At 28.6% G+C, this 22,004-nt stretch overlaps 2 protein-coding genes across 2 annotated transcripts; one reads left to right on the top strand and one right to left on the bottom strand.

Annotated features, from left to right (window-relative positions):
• The first annotated feature begins 5,355 nt into the window (after positions 1-5,355).
• On the top strand, positions 5,356-8,153 carry LOC137836443 (polygalacturonase-like). Its single transcript, XM_068645158.1, has 4 exons — positions 5,356-5,493; positions 5,798-6,109; positions 6,843-7,361; positions 7,501-8,153. Exons 1-4 carry the CDS (start codon positions 5,365-5,367, stop codon positions 7,735-7,737), a joined length of 1,197 nt encoding a protein of 398 aa, XP_068501259.1. The 5' UTR covers positions 5,356-5,364; the 3' UTR covers positions 7,738-8,153.
• Positions 8,154-12,828: 4,675 nt separating this feature from the next.
• Positions 12,829-16,930, bottom strand: LOC137837362 (transcription factor VIP1-like). Its single transcript, XM_068646342.1, has 4 exons — positions 16,079-16,930; positions 15,276-15,408; positions 13,811-13,895; positions 12,829-13,545 (listed from the first exon to the last, which is right to left on the bottom strand). Exons 1-4 carry the CDS (start codon positions 16,609-16,611, stop codon positions 13,298-13,300), a joined length of 999 nt encoding a protein of 332 aa, XP_068502443.1. The 5' UTR covers positions 16,612-16,930; the 3' UTR covers positions 12,829-13,297.
• Between the last annotated feature and the right edge of the window lie 5,074 nt (positions 16,931-22,004).

The raw sequence follows: 22,004 nt of genomic DNA, 5'->3' as shown, positions 1-22,004 counted from the left end.
TGAAACTATACACATTGATATATGTGGACCTTTTGATGTAAATTCTTTCAATAAAGAAAGGTATTTTATCACCTTTATTGATGATTTTCACGTTATGGTTATGTCTATTTACTGCATGAAAAATCTCAAGCAGTAAATTCCTTGGAAGTTTATATAAATGAAATGGAAAGGCAATTAGACAGAAAGGTGAAAATTTTCAGGTTAGATAGAGGTGGTGAATATTATGTAAAGTATGATGAAAGTGGACAACACCCTGGTTCATTTGCTAAGTTCCCTGAGAAACGTGGTATTTGTGCTCAATACACAATGCCATGTACACCACAACAAAATGGTGTGTCAGAAAGGCGTAATCAAACCTTAATGGATATGGTTAGGAGTATGGGTGTAAATGGGTCTTTAAGACTAAATGTGACTCTCATGGAAATATCGAACGTTATAAGGCCCGACTTGTTTCCAAAGGTTTTACTAAAAAGGATGGCATTGATTATAAAGAAAGATTTTCACCTGTTTTTAAGAAAAATTCCTTTAAAATTATCATCACTTTAGTAGCTCATTATGATCTTGAGTTGCATCAGATGGATGTTAAAACTACCTTTTTGAATGGGAATTTAGAAGAGGATGTTTATATGGACCAACCAATGGGGTTCATTGAAGAAGGAAAGGAACACATGGTGTGTAAATTTAAGAAATCAATATATGGGCTTAAACAGGCTTCCAGACAATGGTATCTTAAGTTCAATGATACTATTGTGTCCTTTGGATTTAAGGAAAACATTGTTGATCGGTATATATATCTGAAGGTCAGTGGGAGCAAGTTTATAGTTCTGACACTAGTGCAGAAAACGCATATAACACAAGTTCTAGAAGACATATAACACTGGTTGTAAGAAACCGGTGTAATATGTACCAAAATCTGAATAAAATAGTATAAAATATTTTCTCCAATAGGGACATATTACACCGGTTGTTTAGGACATATTAAACCGGTGGGGACAAACAACCGGTGTAATATGTGGAATATTACACCGGTTAAGGCCACAATCGGTGTAATATGTTAGAGTTTTTTTTTATAAATTTATTAAAATACAACACAACATTTATCGTTGCTCATACATACCATTGGTGATACACAACCAAACACCGCAATAATCACAAGTCTAGACATGAAAAAAAAATGCACTTACCATCAAACATAAATCTAAACTCACAAATATGAGAAAAGAAAGGCCTAGTGATATACCTTTAGGAAGCAAAGCGTCTTCCTTGACTTTTCCAACTATGTCCATAGGCTCCATCCTGAAATTGAAAAAGAGTTAGCAAAACGAGAACATGGACAACACAAATGCAGATTTGAGGAAAAGAAAAGTGAAGAAAGAACGGTGGAGGAGGTGGTGAGCGGTGCTAACAGCAGTGGTGGAGAGCGGTGCCAACAATAGTGGAGGAAGAGGTGCAGAGCGGTGGCAAAATTCAAAACAATGGCAGCGCGACAACGATGGTGGAGGCAAAAGCAAAAGAGAAATAACTTTAAGCGCGAGACAAAAGTAGGGTAAATAATCATATTACACCTGTTGGATTAATGCAACCGGTGTAATATGTCTAGTGCCAAAAATAAGTTTTTTTAAAACTTTATTTTTTAACTTTGAAAAGAACATATTACACTAGTTGGAATCGATGTAATATAAGTCAAATATTTACATAAATGCCATTGCATTTATATATATATAATTTTTTGATACTCTGATTCTGATTTTGTTACATGATACTCTAATTTTGTTACATGATACTCTGATTTTGTTACATGATATTATCATTAAATATAATTATGTATAATGAAAGATATTAAAAATCAATATTAATTGTCCATGTTTATTATACCTATGTAGGCTAAAGGGCCTAGATAGTATCTGTGACTAGGTGTACAATTGCTGACGTATCGGTAATCTCTTGGTTGCTTCAAGTCTCCTTCCTCAAATGTTGATGCTCGGTCGGTTGGGGGGTTACCTACAAAAGGTACTTCGACGCTCAAGTAAGTACTCTAGTTTAAGAGTGTGTTCTAGTAAATGGGAATATGGGCATTATGTGTACTAGTGAATGATGAATGTTGTTATTAATGCTTATTTGACACTTTAAGCTCATTGATATGTAAAAGTTTCTGAAATCTATGTTTTCTACTTTATGTATATGCATGCAAATTATGGTGTAGAAAAAAAAATTATGTTATTGTTGATGAAAATAACATTATGTATGACCCCATTATGGACTTCTCATTATAAAGTCATATTAAGGAGAAAGAATGATATAGTAGTATATGGAAGGAACTGTGTTGATTAAATGACATGTAACCGCCATAACTCTTATTATTTATGTAACCTTGATTTTGATTGATGATAGAACCAATTTACAAAAGACCTTTCAATGCACATTATGATTTATGTAATTATTAAATCATGAAAGTATTATAGCTCATATGAGTCAAGTGGAAGAATGTTAGAAAATTATGTAAATTAATTTTCTAATGTGACTCATATGAAATAGATTTTGGGCTTTGGGCCTGAATATGATTTAATAAAATAAAAGGGTCATTGGTTAATGTGAGGAGTTATATATATATATATATATATATATATATATGATACCTAACAAAAACCTAATCTGATGGAGATTGTGAAAAAATAGAAATAGGTTATGTCTCTGCAAAGGAAGTTGTTCACGGTTAACCATCAAGTAAATAACGTGAGAAAGAAAGGAATTGCAAGAGATAGATTGAGAAAATAAGATAAAAAGAAATTGCTCACATAGGGACTCTCATAGATCAAGGTAAGTGTTTATTTGTATTATAATGGATGTATGGAATGTGAGAATCATAGTGCGTAAGATCATTATGATGATGATGTGCATTATTGTTCATTAGTGTACGCTTTGATTTTTCAAATACTTGATCAACAATTAAAACCATAACTTTTTTATCATGAAATCTCACTAAATAATAACACATATTAGGTAACATTCACATGTTTCTTTTGTGTTCCTTCTAGGAAAAAATTGAAGCTTATGAATCAAGTGCAAATACTGTAAAAAGATATTTCAAGTAAATATTTCTTAGCTTTAGGAGCTAAAGAACACACAATAGACATGTATAAGGACTTTGTCCATCTCAAGTGTTTAAATACACTATACATTCATATCATAGTATGAAAACATGTCAAAGTACAAAAAGAAAGAGTTGAATTGTGTTTTAAATCCTTTTAAAACAAATTGTAATATATTATATGATGATATAAAATTATATTATCATTTTACTTGACAGATGAACTGTCAAAAACTTTTCTTAAGAGATTCCAACTAATGAGAAGCGTTAGAGGCAACTTCAAATTGACAAACGAATTGTTTGAAAGCACTATCCAAATCTTATTTTCGCAAATCTTTTCTTCTAAGATTAGTTAATGTTAAGCGTTAGAGACAACTTCAAATTGACAAACGAATTGTCTTAAAACACTTTCCAAATCTTATTTTCGCAAATCTTTTCTTCTAAGATTAGTTAATGTTAAGCGTTAGAGGCAACTTCAAATTGACAAATGAATTGTCTGAAAACACTTTCCAAATCTTATTTTCGCAACTCTTTTCTTCTAAGATTAGTTAAAGTTAAATAACATGTAATATGAAGATGTGAGGGGGAAAATATTTACATTAAATATTTATTGATTATTAATTTACTAGTTATATGATTATTGATTTAGAATATTACTTATTTTAGTTAGTTTTATTTTTTAAAATATTTATGTAACATTTTTAATGTAAATATAGCATAAATTTTTTTATGAATAATCACTAAATTAATTAAAATTATATATAAAAATTAAAGGGTTAAATATGTTTTTAGTCATTGGACTTTCAAGCTAACTTGTTTTTAGTTTCTAATCAAAACTCTAGACTACTAGGATCTTTGTGTTGTAAAAACTATATATTGAAATATGTTCTCATAAACATGATGTTAACATTTTTTTCACGTGTCAAACGTACTTAGGTCTATTAAAATGTACACATCAACGAAGAGTCATTATCTACATCATCATTAAGTTGTCATGCCCAATTCCACCAAAACTTATTTATATAAATTATTTTATATAATTTTTATTTTAGTACATAAATTAATTTTAATTTATAAATAAGTTTATTTTATTTTTTCTAAAAGATTTTGTGGTAAAACCTTTTCAGAATATAAAGATTTGTTTCATTTAGTACATTCCCAAATTTTAAATTTAAAGAAAATAAAATTTGGAATGAGAAAACAAATTATTTATAATGATTTTTAGAAAAAGTACATTTTTTGAATTTTTTTTAAGCTTGGAAGTGATATATACTCTCAAATTGATAAATTCACTTTAAAATATAAATAATATACTAATTATAATATATTTTAAATAATTATTACTTTTTTATAAATAAAAAATTATGTAAAAAAGATTAGAGTTAAAATTATTTTTAATGTCTAAACATTCATGTTGGTGTAGACAATGAATTTTTGCTCACGTGGACGTTTTAATAGACTTCACGCTAAAAAATTATTTTTAAAAGACGTTAACAATATCTTCTTATAATCTTGATTTATTCCAATAGTTTTCATAATATAAATATTTAAATAGTCTAAAATTTCCATCAAAAGACTAAGTCAATAACCCATCTCTTAAGGATTCTTAGGTTTTTATATCCTCAAACTACTATGATACAGTGATATATAAGTTGCAAAGTTATATAAAGCTATATAAAAGTAAACAATATAATGGTTGATTTTGATATTACTAAGATTATAAAATCTTTGGTAAGCTAATATGTATACGGTTAATGGGTTAAGAAACCATTGATATTTTATGGTGTTAACAGGGTAAGAATATAGATGATCTTTGGTTAATTACTTACATCGAAGGGTTATCATTTAATTTCTAATTATTAAGAAATTAAAGCCCGATGATGATGATGATAAAAGAATTAATGAACTTCTTGTAAAAACTTACAAATCATTATTCAGAATAAACCATATGTTTATTGGTCCACCAAACATTACTGTAAGAAGAACCAAAAAAAACAACAAACTAAAATATCAAAATTTCATCTATATATATATATATAAAAGCTTACGGACATAATAATTGTTAGCAGTTGTTTAATTTAGTAGAACATTATTCTCCAGTTGGTAATCTCCTTAAAAAAGATATTGTTCCAACGAAATCAAAGTTTATTCTTAGATAAAAATCTTTATATAGTATTTACAGGCCTCCTAAAGTTTTGGCATTGTTATACTAACTAATATTTCATCATTTATATATATTTCCTGAAGCATGAGGGGGAATTGCAGAGAACAAAGAAATGGATTTGCAATTGAAAATGATCACAAATGCTTTATTTCTATTGCTGGTTTCTTCTTCTGCTACAGCCCAATTTGGAGTCTTTGATATATCAAAATATGGAGCAGTCCCTAATGGAGATATAACTGAGGTAAGATTTTGAGTTTCCATAATGTAAATCTTTTATATAAAATTGGATATATATATTTAAACAAGTAAATATGATTAATATCAAATTTTAGTTTTCATATTTTTAACTCTTTTAAAAATAGTTTTTATCGGTGATGACTTCGGACTGAATGGCTATGCTGTGTGCATATTTACATGTCAGATTATTATATGAATTATTGCTAAAAAAATAAATTTATCACAAATAAAATTACTTTCACTATATACATAAGCTTTATAATTGATCAAATAATAATTATAATTATAATTTGTTATTTTTTCTTTAGGCTTTGACAAATGCTTGGAGTGATGCATGTGCATCAACAACCCCAAGCAAAGTTGTGATTGCAAGAGGCATATACAACTTGAAACAAATAGAATTTAAAGGTCCTTGCATGGCTCCTATTGAGGTTCAAGTTGATGGAACAATTAAAGCACCACAAGACCCAAACCAGTTAAATGGAGATGCTCAATGGATTAAATTTACATATATTAATTTCTTAACCTTGTCTGGTGCTGGAACTTTTGATGGTCAAGGAGCAAATGCTTGGACCCAGAATAATTGTGCAAAAAATAAGAGTTGCAAGAAGCTTTCCATGGTAAATAATGTTTACATTTTCAATATTTCAATTATTTGAAACTATTTAATCCTCCTATCTTTCTTTTTCTTTTAAACTATTTAATCCTCCTATCTTTCTTTTTCTTTTGCATTTCAATTAAAAGTGACACATTATTAAATATTATACTTTCTTTCTTCACTAGAAGATATTTTTTAAAAAGTGACACTTTTAATTAATTAGGAATCACTATTAAAAATTTTAAAAATAAAAACTAATCTAGATAATAAAAATATTTAGTTGTTATATTAATTAAACCAAATATTATTTTAGAGATTAAAAAACTATTAATATCTAAATTAGTTTATGTTATTAATAAATAGTTTTTAAGGTGGTATCTAATTAGTTATCAAGATTTTAATTTTAGAATTTAAATAATTAATAATTAAAATTTAGGTAGTTAATTAGATATTAATATTTTTTAAAAATTTAAAATGATATTTAATTTAATCAACATAATAATTAATTATTATTTTTTTATTAAAATTGATTTTTATTTAATAATTTTCTTAGAAAAGATTAGAATAAATAAAGGTAGTGAAAGATTTACACTGTACAAATAAAAAAATTCACTCAACAACCCCAAAAATTAATATTTTAATCATATTTATTTTATTTTTAATTTAAAATATTATTATAAATAACATATGATAATGATTGTTTTTACCAAATGCTTTAATCTTAAAATGAGTTTTTTTTTTCTATTGTTTCATAGAACTTTGGTTTTGGTTTCCTCAACAATACGATTGTTCGAGACATAACATCAAAGGACAGCAAATATTTTCATGTGAATGTTTTGGGATGCAACAATATTACATTTACAAACTTCAACATTGTTGCACCTGCAACTAGTCCCAACACTGACGGTATTCACATTGGAAGATCAACTCTTGTGAACATTGATAACACCAACATTGCCACTGGTGATGATTGCATCTCTTTGGGTGATGGTAGCAAACAAATCACTGTCTTGAATGTGACATGTGGACCTGGACATGGTATTAGTGTGGGAAGCTTAGGAAAATATCCAAATGAAAAACCTGTTGAGGATTTCTTTGTTAGCAACTGCATATTAAACAACACAGACAATGGTGTGAGGATCAAGACTTGGCCTGATACTCCAGCAACTATTACAGTGACTGGTATGCATTTTGAGGACATCAAAATGATTAATGTCAAGAACCCTATAATCATAGATCAGGAATATTGTCCTTGGAATCAATGCACCAAACAGGTACTTTACTAATAAAATCACCCTTCACTACAAGTTAACAAACATGGATATATATATATAACACAAAATACTCACTTAAAAGGCTATCATTCATTGTTAAGAGAATCCACTAACAATTTTTTTTTTTCAATTATTGCAGAATCCATCAAAAATTAAAATAAGCAATGTTTCATTCAAAAATATCATTGGGACTTCAGGAACAAAAGAAGGAGTTGTTTTGATTTGTAGCAGTGGTGTTCCATGTGAAGATGTGATGCTTACTGACATAGATCTAACATTCAATGGAACTAGTGCTGCTGCTAAACTGTCTAATGTCAAACCCATAATCCAGGGAAAATCACTACCACTGCTAAATTCGTTACTTCCAATACCATAATTTAAATTCTAATAACCTATAAGTCATCCTCTTCCTAGCTATAATTTCTCATAAATGTTAACTGTAAAAGAAATTCTAATCCTTTATTCCAAACTAAGTTTATTAACATATGTATATATATATGTTAATTGTTGGTTCTAATCCTTTGGGGGGAAATCTCCATTTTAATCCTTAAGAGACTAAATTTTAATGATGCACTTTGTTTTACTAAAGAAATAACATCTAGATTCAAGTCAGGGATTTCTTCCTCTTTTTATTTGAAAATACATATTGGTCTTCTGATAAATAGAAATGTCATACTTTGATTTATTTTTGTTGTTATGCTTTTAATAATGATTAAAAAATGTAATATATATATATATATATATGCCCCAACATAACATTAATATAAAATAAAAGTATTGTATTATTATTATTTAAATCATTATCTTATTTTAATTTTTACAACATGCATATATAAAAGTTAGACATAATTAGACTCCACCATCCAATATTTTTATGCAAATGTCCACTCAAATTTGAAGTTTCCAGTTTTTGTTAAATAAAAGGATTACTTTATATTAGAAATGCTTTTATAAAAAATCTTGTATAAGCTATCTCTTTTGAAGTACTTCTATATATAAGCCAAAACCTCAAATCACTTAAAATGAGTAAGTGGCTTCAACAATATAATATATATATATATATATATATATATATATTATCTGATATTTTCAAATGTGATACATTTATTGAGAAACAAATATAAATTTTACATTAGCTTTGATATTTTTATAAGTTAAAAGAGGAAAGTAAGTCATCTAATCTCAGTAGTGCAAAGGTAACTAAATAAGAAAAAATGGAAAAAAAGGAAACAAAATGGACCTTACACATGTTAGGAGAGAGAAAAATACTCCTTTCAAGATTTTTGTTGAAATATAATTTGTGTGTAAAAAAATTAAATATAATTTATAATTATATTCATTTAAATAACTTTAAACTCGTTTTAATAGATCATTTAAATTTTTAAATTATATTTTTAAAATTTAAATTTAATCGAATTAATTATATTTAAATTAGATATGGATGGAATATTATTTTAAAATCAAAAAAAACATAAATCTATATAAAAAAATACTTGATCAAGATAATTCTTTTTCTTGATTTTAGCTAATTACATTTTCTTCTATCAAGAAAGTGAATATTTGAGTTAAAGTATAGTAGATATGTTGTCATATTGATCTTGGATAAGCGGACAAAAAATAAGGACAAAACGTGTGTAAGCAATTAAAATAAGAGAAAGTTAAGAAATTAAAATATATAATCATTACAAAAACATAAATTTTGAGAATTTAAACCTTCTTCGTATAAAGCAAAATTTGCATGAAAATAATCAATTATGTTTCAATATAATTGATTATATCTTCATATATATGTTATACATTAAAACATAATAATTATGTTTGAACATAATTAATTATTTTAATTTTCTAATAATATTTACGTATTTATATTATAAAAAAATTAAAAAAATATATAATATTATTAAAATAAATATTAAATATTAATTTTTTTCTCACCTTTTCTCCATCCAAAAAATTTTACTCTTCCCTCTCTTTCTTCTTGTTCTTTCTATCTCATCCTAATCATAAAAGGGCTTAGTATTTTACAAAAGGAAAAAAATATATAGTAACGTTTATAAAATAAGATCAGTAGTAAAATTAGTCAAAACAAAAATAGTAGAAATGAAATAGTGGATTCTATATAATTTGAAGGGAAAGTTAGAGGATTTGGGTTAAAATAAGTATAAGTAAAGAAAGTTTATGAGTGATGTGATGAGTGTGATTGAAATTATATTTTTTTTAATTGGTAAAAATGTAAGTTTATAAATTTATTTTTATATTTAAAAATTGTTAAAAACTAATTTGTTTTATTTATTTATAAATTATTATTATTTTTATCATTTTTTATTAATATAATTATTCTATAATTTCTTTATAATTAAAAATAAATTTATTTTTATTATTATTTATATTTATAACTTATTATTTATATAATATGATTAATTATGTTATTTTATAATAATTACTTTTTTATAATTTTATTTCTATTTTTATATTTAAAGTTCAATTCTATTTTAAATAAATAATAATTTCAATTTAAAATAAAATAAAAAGGTAAAAATAATAAATTATAACTAATTAATGAAATAAATATGTATTTATTTAATTAATTACAAATTTCTTCGCAATTCTTGGAAGAAAGTTTTAAATACAAAAAAAAAAATCGATATTTGTTTTTCTTCAAACAGAAACAACCAACCATTCAACTAAAGTTGCATTAAAGTGGAACCATGGTTAAAAGTCATAAAAATTTATATTGTTTTTAATTTGCTTTAATTCTAATATTATAATATTTTATATATGTTGGTGTGCTGGTTGAAAAGATTAAAAACTGAATTCAATTATCTGAGTCCTGTGAGATACACAGAATAAATGCTACTCTCTATTGTCACCTAGGTCCCCTTAGCCTGACATTTCGGCTCACTGTACTTTTTTTTCCTGAAATAGTATCGTTCAATTTGAGAACTAACTCATGTTTTGGTGGCGTAAGACTTACTCTAATAAATCTAATAGTCCGAATTAGGAATCATGATAAAAAAAATTATAATACATTTCTCTAATAAGTCTAATAGTTCTACGTGAATTAGGAATTAAGATAAAAAAATAATTTATATATACCTATCTTTTTATGTGTGTTATCTTTGTCATATTTACTGTAACACCTTAATTAAAAAGCACTCAGAAGCCTCCCACCATGTTTTTTTTTTTCTTCTTTCTTTTCTTTCACTTCATATTCTCTTCTCTTTCTTTTTTTTTCTTAATTTCTCCTCTTAATTTTTATCTATTTTAGAATCCGATCAGACCACATTGAAGTTGAGGAGTTAAGAAAAATTTCTACTCGATTGGATTTTTAAACCGAGTAAGTTCATTTTTTTTTCTAAAATACCTTTGTTTCCTATTTTTTCTTAGGATTTAGTCATCAATCTTGGTGGGTCAGTTGAGAAGAGTAATCCTCTCAACTTATTCTACTATATACTGAATTTATATTTTCTTTGGATAACTTGCATTAGGCCCTTAAAGTTTGAAGTTTATCGGGAGGATAAAATTCTAGAAATTGCTTGGAAAGCAAGCAATTAAGGTAAGAGAAACTAACTTTAATTTTTAATAGCACCCTAGGCTTGAAGATCTGGATTTGGAGGGAACGTGGTCCCAATATTCAAATTCTCTTGCAGGGATGTTGTGTTTTTATATATTGTGTTGTTTGTTCATATATTATTTAAATTTGTAGAAATATTAGATTTTGATGATTTAGTATTTAAATGTTATTTTTTTATGATAAATAGATTTTTGAATGTTGTGGATCACATTTTGAATGACATTGTATGATGAAAATGGTATGGAATTGAATTCATACATTTGGGATAATGTATGGATTGATGTTTGTTCTGCATTAAGTATTGATGTCTATGTGATAACAGAGATCTCCAAGTTTCACGGATGATCTTACGTCACATAGATTAAGATATCAGGTGGTGAGAAGCTGATGGGAAGTTCATGCACACTGTGACATATGAGATGCACGACTTAGGTTGTATTGAACTTACCTTAATCTTTTCTCTTTGATTCACTGAATCTTTGGATCAGGTGTTAGTCTCAAGTAGGACTTATTTAATATGAGTCTTCCAGAAGACATTGTTAGTTGAATATCCTAGATGTGTAGATCCATGTGAGATCTATATAAATGTTTTATTGTTGGGATTTGAAGAAGATTGAATAATTGAGAATACACAAAAATCACTGTAGAAAACCAAGTTAGACAGTGCACCATTATGTTTTTGCCCTTGCTTTTCATGTTCAATCCCAATTTATTTGTGTAATTTGATTTTGAATTTTCACGCTCTCATTTTTTACCTCCATAACACACAAACGAATACATAAGTGATTACAATGTTAAATATAATTGATTATTTGTGAAGTGCAACTAGTCACATAATCCATTATATGTCTAAAAATAGTTGATAATTGATTATATATAAAAAAAAACTACTAAAATAATCGATTTTGCTTCTAAAAATAGATAATCGATTATGTGTAAAAAAATAATTATAAAAATAGTGAATTGTGTATCCAAAAATTAATGAATAATCGATTATCCCAATCTCTTAATCGATTATGTAGTTGTTTGTTAAATTTACCTTTGTGAAACTTATTTTGATTTTGTTAATTTTTTATGTTATTATTGTAACATTATTTTAAAATTAATATTATTATTTTATAACTGATTATTGTTTAATTAATAATATTATTTAAATTTAATATAAATTATGATATAGTATCTTTAGAATTATGAATATTAAATTTATTTATTTGAATTCCACAATTTCAAATGTCAAAATATATATATATATATATATATATATATATATATATATTCATAATTTTCACCCACAATTTTTTTACAAATATGAAAAATTCAAATTTAATTTTTAATACAAACATAATTTCTTTTTAATCATTTTTTTCTCACAAATTAGCACAATCTACTTTTTGTTTGAAAGTCTATTCCAACATAATTCTGAAAATAACGTTTTGATTACAAAAGAGAAAATCCACAAATAAAAAAATAATTTTTTAAAATTATGTTTAAAGAAATATGATTTTATATATTAATTTTATGACAACTTTTTATGTTAGTACCGATGTTTACTAACTCGTAATTTTTCTTACAAATATTAATTCAACAAAAATAACTAACAAAATTTTAATTAACTCAAATATATTAAAAAAAAATTCATATTTCGTTATTTATAATTTTTTAATTACAAGAAGAAATTTGTAAACTTACATTTAACATCTTTAAAAAAAAATTTCATAAAGATCACATCACTCACAAATTCTAATAAATTTTTCCTCACATATCTACTCTAACATACCTCAATCCAAATACACTCATTTTTTTTTTTGTAATTTTTTTCAAATCCTTACACAAAACACAAAACGGTAATAAAACTACCAAACTTTAAAGTAGACAATGTCTTAAATATAGTGATTGACTTGAAGTTGGAACTGTATATTTTATTTCCCTAAACATTTTTTTACGAGAATACTCTATCCCAAAGGTGATATTCAATCATGCCAGATGGTTCATAAACAAAAAGTTTTGAACTCAATCTGAGAAAGCATGGCATCATACCAAGAAGATGCTTTCTGCTTCAACTTCTAATATATAGCCTTCATTCACCATCTATAGTATATTATCAACCAGTCTTTCTACATATTTTGTTACCTTCATTCAACCAAGAGCTACAACGCATATTTCAAAGGCTGTGCTTCTATCCTAGAACTGCAGAAAGTACACATAACGGTTCTATCCTAGAACTAAAGATAAACAGCAACACTGAACTGCACAATATACCCTTCACAAGTCTCACCGGTTATACATGTATGTATGTGCACAAGATGTTACTTGTGATGAATATTGCATGTAACCAATCATTTACTGCTAGAGCTGCCGTGAGCTACTTCTGCTGATTGAAGTCCATGAAGTTAGGGTGGTTCTGTCCAGAGGGAGGAGGAGGCATGCCAACTTGTGGCTGGTGTTGTGGTTGCTGGGGTGCAGAATTACTCAACTGTTGCATCGCTAACTGGGAAGCCAACTGGTTGAATATCCCACCAAAAGAAGAAGGGTTGCCTGCTGCCATAGCACCCAAACGAGTACTCTGTGCCCTAAGGCGCTGCAGTTCTTCCTTCAATGCCTCATTCAGATCTGCAATTACATAGTGTAGCCATGTTGGCATTCATGTGTTAAATTTGGAATAAACAAATATAAAATCTACAACTTGACATATTTCAAGGAAATTTTTTCCTGGACTTGGATAAAGGGGGTGACATAAACCCATAAAAATTCAAGAGACAATGTTCACACAACAAACTAGTCATGTGTATTTGTCCATTTTGGTATGAAATGACTGATGGACAGGAACAGCACATCTTCATTTTTTAAGATATAATAAATATGAAGTGATGCATACCTTCTCTAAGCTGTGCTTCTTGCTCCAAAGCCTCTAGACGCAGTTTGAGTTCCTTATTCTCTGAAGTCAAATCTGTGGTGTCTCTCTGCATCATATGAGAAATTCATAAGTTTGCTGCTTATTTCTACTTTCATTTGTAGGCATGTGTACAAAATTGAATTTAATTAAGAACAGACATTGCCTCGTTATTTTTATCAGAAGAAATGTATAAGTCTAAAAAGCTACAGCAGTCTAAAGTAAATATATTCTTCAATATTCTGATACGCAATATGTTCTCTATTGTTGAGAACACTTGATTGAACTACATGCCCTGTGATTCTATTTCTAAAACTACATCCAAATTTCATAGCATTTCCGCAGTAGCTGTCAGGATAACTCTCTACAACAAAAATTTGCCACAACTCTTTCAAACAGAACCAGAACAGCATAATTATCAGTTTTGCAGTCCTCAATTTATTTTTTACCCAAATTCTTCTAAATGAAATACAAATGTTTTCATCACAATTCTTTTATTCTTTTTCTAACAGCTATGCATATGTTTCATTACCAAATTCTTCTTTACTTTCAACTTACCTTATTTATCACGAAATCAGACATTTAAACAAGTATAGCCCCAGTGTTGAATAATCAGTTATGACTTCTCATATGACTGGAACGTATGCACTAAGAATCATTTCATGTGTATGTTATTGTAATAAAAATGAAGCCTATAATTGGTTTGTGATATAGCAAGCAGCCACAAGCCTATATATGGTTTACTAGTCCCCCTGATAAAAGACGAACTTTTTGCTTAAATATAAGAGAAAAATGCAACTGCTTTCAGAATACATTTGAAGATACTAACAAGCAATATATCCACTGTTGAAGTTTGCTCTCTGGTAATTTGGTCCTTTTGATTTTAGGTATTTAGGTATTTATGTATTAAGATCAAAGTGCAACAGTAAATCTCCTCAAACTGTCACAGACATACATCCCTTGAGGTAGGAAGTAAATGAAAATTAACGCATGCATCCTCTATGATTTCTTTCCATGTGACAAAAAAGATATAAAAGTTCAGATAAGCATGATATAATTGTTAACAGGGACATTCCTGTAGGGTAAGGGAATCACATGTAAATTTTAGAAACTATGAGGGATGTTTCTGTAATAAGAACAAAATGCAAGGGATGACATAGAGAGTAATTTTATCTAAATTTTGCCAAACCAAGGACAATTTTATACATATAACAGAAAATTTTAGCAAACATTTTGCATTTAAAGAAAGGGCCCTTGATAATGTGTGGGATCCATAAACTGCTGTGAGCTTGTGACCACACAACTCAAAATCAGCATAAAGTAAACCTACATTTTTGTTAGTGTGTTGGGGGGCTCCATCAAACACTGACAAGAACAAGTTACCAAATTCATCCTTATTCATCACAAATAGTAAGAGCTTAAAAACCATCACTAAAAAGAAAGGACATACCTGAAGCATGGTAAGCTGTGCAGAAAGGTTGGTTGCTTCAGTCTGAAGTGTCTGCACCTTCCTCTCCAATTCACTGGTGTAACGAATCTTCCTCTCCTTTGATCTAGCAGCAGACTGCCTGTTAGCAAGAATCCTGCAAACGGACAACATTCCAAATCCAAACCATCAGTGTGCATCAAACTAATCATTTTCTATTAGATTTCCACAATCCATACACAAATTTTCTTACTATTGTAAAAAAAACGAAGAATCCTCAAATTCCTATAACCTAACCACCTGATTATCCAGCAGAAAATTGTGCATTACAAAGCAAAAGGCACGCATAAAAACTCAATAAAAAAACACGACAAGATCAGTGCATCTATTAATAAAAATCCTACAAACACATAAAACATTCCGAACCAAAATCAGTGCATCCAACCAAGATTTATTTCTCAGTTCCCTCAATATCCAAACACCCCTTTACAATAATAACATATTTTTCATAACCACCACAAGCCTCTGACTCTCTAGTAGGACCTCATATATCCACAAGTTTCAATCTTTTAAATAAGACTAATCATCAGTGCAGGATTTAGTGGCACTTCTTGCAACACCGCAAAAACAATAAAACTTCATATAATTTGTAACCATATTATTTTCAGCAAAAACAACTTACGTAAAACGATAAATTAAAGGAAATACTTAACGAAAAAATGAAATCAAGATTGTGACAAGAATAAGGCTTAAAAAAACAAATAAATTGCAGTTAAATTTATTACTACAAAAACACCAAGAACACAAACATGAAAAAGGAAAAGAACCTCTTAGCTCTCTTGGGATCAATAAGAGCGAGTTCAGCGAGTTTATCAGGAGCCATAGCTTTCTTCACGCCATCTATCATCATCGCCGAGTCCGCCTCAAACGACGTCGTCGAGGACCCGTCCATGGAGTTGCTGTGCCGGTGGTGCCCCACCCTCCGCTCGCCGCCGTCCTTCCCTCCGCCGCTCCTCTCCTCGCTGCCGCCGAACCCGTACCCGTCAAAGAAATCGGAGCCCACCGACAGACTCCTCAGGTGTCCCCCGGTGGGCGCCCCCGCCGGCCTCGGCCTTCCGCCGGACTCGTCGGAGTCTACCGGTATCGGCACCGTGCCGGAGGCCCCCGGCGAAGGCAGAGGAAGCGGCGAGGGGAGCGTGGAGATGTCGAGGTCGGAGGCGTCGAAGAGGAGCAGGTCGTCGAAGTTCGCGGCGAAGCGGAACGACGTGTCGGAGTGGGAGCGGCGGTGGTGGGACCCACGCTCCGGCATGCGGTCGAGGTCCAGCGTCGCCGGCGGTTTTCCGATGAACTTCGGGTCCATCGAAGTCTCAATAAAAATCCAATCTTTCTTTCTCTTCTTGTTCTTTTTTCTTTAATTGTTCTTTGTTGTTCTTGGTGTTGGTCTTGGTGAAGGTGAAGAGAGAGAAAGAAGAAGAGGGTTGTTCAGGTGGTTGTTGGGTTGTGGTTGTGTGTGAGTTTGCTGAGGAACAAGTGGAAGCAGACAAGAAAATTGACTTTAGTAAACAAAAGTTGAGAAAGTTGTGTTAAGGCAGCGTCTCCAAGAGCATCATTAGTGTTGGGATTAGAGATATCTGACGGCAATGTTCATTGGTGGCGTAACTAGAGTTGACACCATTTTCAATTTGGACTTTAATTCAAACAACATTTTATTAGTGGAATCTATTCATTACAAAGCCTTATTATTTATTTACCTTATTTTTCTGGTTTGTCATCCATTATTATTAATGATAAAAAAAAATAGTACTACTCTGTTTATCAAATTTTGTGTGGTATTCAAAGTTTCATAATAAAATTAAGAAACACCTATAATGAATTTATGGAAATTAGCTTGTTAAAAGAGTTAAGAGGAGTAATTCCTCGTCTTTTCTAAACTAGTCAAGAGTGGCCTTTTTTATATAATTTTAATATTAAATGTAAAAATTAGAAATAAAAATAAAAAAATATTTTTTAAAGTAAACAAGCTTAACAGAGACTTTTCTTTTTAATATACTGTTTTTATTTTTAGTTATTTAAATAATCTATTCTACTTTTATTTACTTAAAAGTACCATATACTATTTAGAGAAGAAGAGAAATTGGTTATTTACATTTCTTATCTTACTTTATCAAATTTTTAAAATTTTACAAACAAAAAAAAAAACATATGGTTGATTATTCAATTGATTTTTTTGTTTGTTTTTTCTTAGAATGATTTCAATTTCTACGCATGGATATCAAAACTATAGAAAATAGTTATATTCTGAAAATTACTAAAAATAAAAATTCATAAGTAGAAAACCAGATTATTGTAAGAAAATAATTAATGAACGAACAATTTATTCTAGTAATAAAACTTTAAACAAATTGATAAACTAAGGTAAGACATCGATTTTGTACATAACGGATTATTTAAGTAAATAAAAATATGAATAGATTATTAATAAATAAATAAAGAATAGTACATCAAAATAAAGTAACAGATGAATTTTGTTCTTTTAAACATTTTAAAATGATTTGTTCACTTTCTTTTATTCTTTTTTTAAACATCTTGTCATGGCTTCACTATCAGGGAGAAATAATATAACATCCCATTGATTGATTGAAAAAAAGGTAGAGAGATACAGAAAAGAAGTAATGCAAATGTTAATAGGAACAATTTTTTTAACACTGTAAATTTGGTTTTCTCTGTAGCAAATGAAGTTGAGGTAATGAAGTCTTCGACCTCTATCATTCAACCAAAACATATCAATAATCTCTTCACTGCTATCATGAATATCAATACCTCTTACTAAGAAAAAATATATTTCATATTTGTTTAAGAAAAAACAAATATTTTAAGAGACGTGCAGCAGGAAGTTGGTGTATATATATATATATATAAACAGTTTTATTTTCCTTAACAATATAAAAATATAATTTCAACTGGATATTTTTCATGATTTTAGGGACTCTGCACATTTAAAAAAATAACACCACCACTGGTGAAACAAGTCCTTCAAACTTCATCAGCAAGCTTCGAAGGTGGTAATAATGGTGGGTGAGGAAATCTCTCATCACCACCGCTAGTGAACCAAGTCACATGAACTTTGGGTCACTAAACATATGGGAAAATAAGAACTTTGAAATGAATGTTTGAAGGGACAAATGCCATGATAGAAAATATGAATATGTACAAAAAAACATGGGAATAAGAAGGTTAAAATGCTTAGTTCATGAACTCAATGATGGAGGGTAATGGGTGGAGGTGATATCTATAATAAACTTTGTCTTCTCAATATTGTAAAGGAATGGAGGGTAATGGGTCTATTGGTCCTTGTCATAATAAGAAGATTTTTTTTTATTCAAACTAAATAGCAAGTTACATAAGCATTGGTCAATGTTTCTTGTTACATAAACATTTCCTTTGAGTTTTATTATAAGAAAAAACTTAGGGTAAAACATGATTTTAGTAGAAGAAGTATTGGGAATTTTGTTTAGTAAAATAAGAAAAAAAAATAGTTTTAATGTAATAAGTTGAACTTTGTTTTTTCTTTAAATTATGTTAAGAGTTATGTTAAATATGTATCTATAGTGTAACACATGTAAAAAAAAGAAGTAACATACCCCTATCCTTTCTTTCTCCTTCTCTTTCTTTCTTCCTTCTTCAATTTATCTCTCACACTTCATCTATTCCAAAATTTGATTATGACATGTTGTAGTTGAGGAATCAGGGTACATTTTTATCCGATCAGATTTTTAAACAGAGTTAGTTCATTTTTATTCTAAAAATCCTCAATTCTCAGTTTTTCCTTATGATTTAGCCATCAATCTTGATAGGGACAATTGAAACAAAATGTTCATCTCAACTTGTTTTATCATATGCTGAATTTTGGTGATGTTTGGATAACTTGCTTCAGGTCCACATATTTCATAGTGATTCCCCTGCCTGAAGGAATATACTCGGGATAAGAAATTACAGGTAAGGGAAGCTAACTTTAATTTTGTAATAGTACCCTAAACTAGAATATTTGGATGTGGAGGGGACGTGGTCCCAATATTCAATTTATATTGCAGGGATGTTGTTTGTTTATATATTATGTTGTTTGTTTATATATTGTTTAAACTTATAGAAATATTAAATTTTGATGATTTAGTATTTGAGTGTTTTTTTTTTTATGTTAAATAGGATTTTGAATGTTGTGGATTGTGTTTTGAATAATATTGTATGATGAAAATTATATGGAATTGAATTCATACATTTGGGATAATGTATGGAGTGATGTTTATGTCTTAAGTATTGATGCCTATGTGGTAATAGAAATCCCCTAGCCTCACTGATGATCTAAGTCACATAGATTAAGATATCAGGTGGTGAGAAGTTGATGGGGGAGTTCATGCACATCGTGACATATGAGATGCACGACTTGGGTTGTATTGAACTTACCCTTATCCTTTCTCTTAGATTCCTTGACAATCTAAGTCTTGGGTATTGGATCAGGTGTTAGTCTTTGGTAGGACTTACTTAATATGGGTCTTCTAGAAGGCGTCAGTTGTTATTCTATTTGTTGAATATCCTGGATGTGTAGATCCATGTGGGATCTATGTGTTTTTTTATGTTGGGATTTGAAGAAGATTGAATAATTGAGAATTTGATCCATGTAATTTGGTTTGCTTTTTTGATTGAATTATGTATATTATAAAATTTTATTTTCACTAGCTTATCCTTACTTTTCTTGTTGCGTTGTGAACTGCGATGATTGTACTACGTACACAAGCAGATGAACATACAGTTGCAGGAGAACCTGAAAGGTTTTAGAGTTTTGTTTTGAGTTATGAATTGCAAATATTTGCATTTTTATAAGTCCTAATCAAGTATTAGGAATGTTTTGAAAAACTCTAAACTTGTATATAAACATGTAGAATTTGTATTGTAATGGTTAGATATATTTTTGGGATGTTACATATAGTGTATTTGTTACATGAAAAATAATTAAAATAGATATTATTTATTTATTTTTGTAATTTTCAAATATTATTTAAGTAAATAAATTTATTTTATTAATTGTGTTAATAGAGATAAATAAATAATCTTTTGTTTGTTAGATTTTGTGTCTCATTGTTGTTTTAAGAGTTTTTTTTTTTCCTTACTTTGGGTTAGGATTTGGTTAGTGTTTGAATTCATGGATAGATGTAAAGTGGTTCAATATCTTTTATGAGTTTATGTTGTTTTGTATGGGCAAATTTTGTTTTTCATTTTTATATATTTTTTTAAATTCCAACCTTATATATTATTCATATATCTTTATTCGTGTGGGGATAAAAGTTATATGTTTCTTCCTACTCCATTGGGAATAGGAAAAAAACATACCATTTTTATTTTTTGTGTAATTTAATATTATTTGTGAACTAAATTTTGAATAAAATAATACATGTGTTCGAATTATGAAGATGTTATTTATTTTTTAAATATCTCATAATGTTAATAATATTTGTTGCGATAACTAACATAAATAATGGTTATATGTTCCCTCCTACTCAGTTTTGCTACATTTGCATCCAATTTTTTGTATACCAATGGAAATTTTATAATTTCAAGGTGAAAAAAATACAGTTATACTAACAGAACAAAAAATCATGTTTAAATTCATATTAAACAACCCAAAAATAAACCAGTGAGGTGCAAAAATAGAATACAAAACTAAAAAAAAAGATCTTCTCAGACACGCTTGATGAACATATATTTATTCACACACAATAGCCTCAATCATAGATTATTGGACTATAATAATAAATAAATCCATTGTTTTAATTAATATTCTTATAATTGGGTTTATTTGGGCCTTAACTATTATTTTTGTTAATTTTATATTTTTAGAGTAAATTATCTAGAGGAAGCATCTACCTTTGGGAATGGCCCAAATATTATATTTTTTTTTTGTTTTTTTTATTTTTATTTTTCGTTTATAAAAAAAGAAGAAAAAAATGTTGAATATTAGATTTTTTTTAGTTTTTTAGTTTTTTTTAGGGTATACTAAATAAATAAAAACTAATAAGAAGAAAACAAAATTTAAATATGCATACAAAAAATGCAGATAAAAAGAAAAACCCGATAACCAAAATCAAATTGGATTCCCCGACAACGGCGCCAAATTTGATATCTATCGTTTTGCTGTCAAATTAATATAATTCTAGTGTAGACTTGTTTAACACTAGAGAGATGATAGTATAAATGTAGTCAGATGACTCCAAGTCGTCTTCCAATGAATCCAATAATGAAATTGACAGATCGGTGTTTAGAATATATCTGCAATAATAAGAGTTAGTAATAACAATAATAATAAAAAGGGGATTGAGATAATTATGCAGGAAATACAAAAGAGATTTGAAACAACAAATAAAAAGCGGTTGATCCCAAGTTCTTCCACCATTGAATTCTTTACTGGTTCTCTAAAGATTACTCTTTTCTCAATCATCTAACAGAGTTAAACGAGATTGAACATGCACCAATCTAATTCAACTGAAACTCACCAGTAAACACATGCGTTCTACTGGTTTAATCAATATCCACTTTGTTCCATGCATATACTTCATGGAATGCTTACCTCCTCTCTCTTGAACCATGCTTAACTAAGTTAGTTTTAGTTTATAAGAAAAAAAATATTTTTTTTATCAACAAAGAATGGAATTAAAATTAAAGGGGATACAAAGGGGTATCCCAACCCTTTTACACACCACA

This window comes from Phaseolus vulgaris, chromosome 4 (genome assembly GCF_000499845.2).
Source record: "Phaseolus vulgaris cultivar G19833 chromosome 4, P. vulgaris v2.0, whole genome shotgun sequence".
In the NCBI taxonomy this organism is placed as follows: Eukaryota; Viridiplantae; Streptophyta; class Magnoliopsida; order Fabales; family Fabaceae; genus Phaseolus; species Phaseolus vulgaris.
Note: the sequence above shows the minus strand (reverse complement) of the source record. Positions and strands in the feature narration are given on the sequence as shown.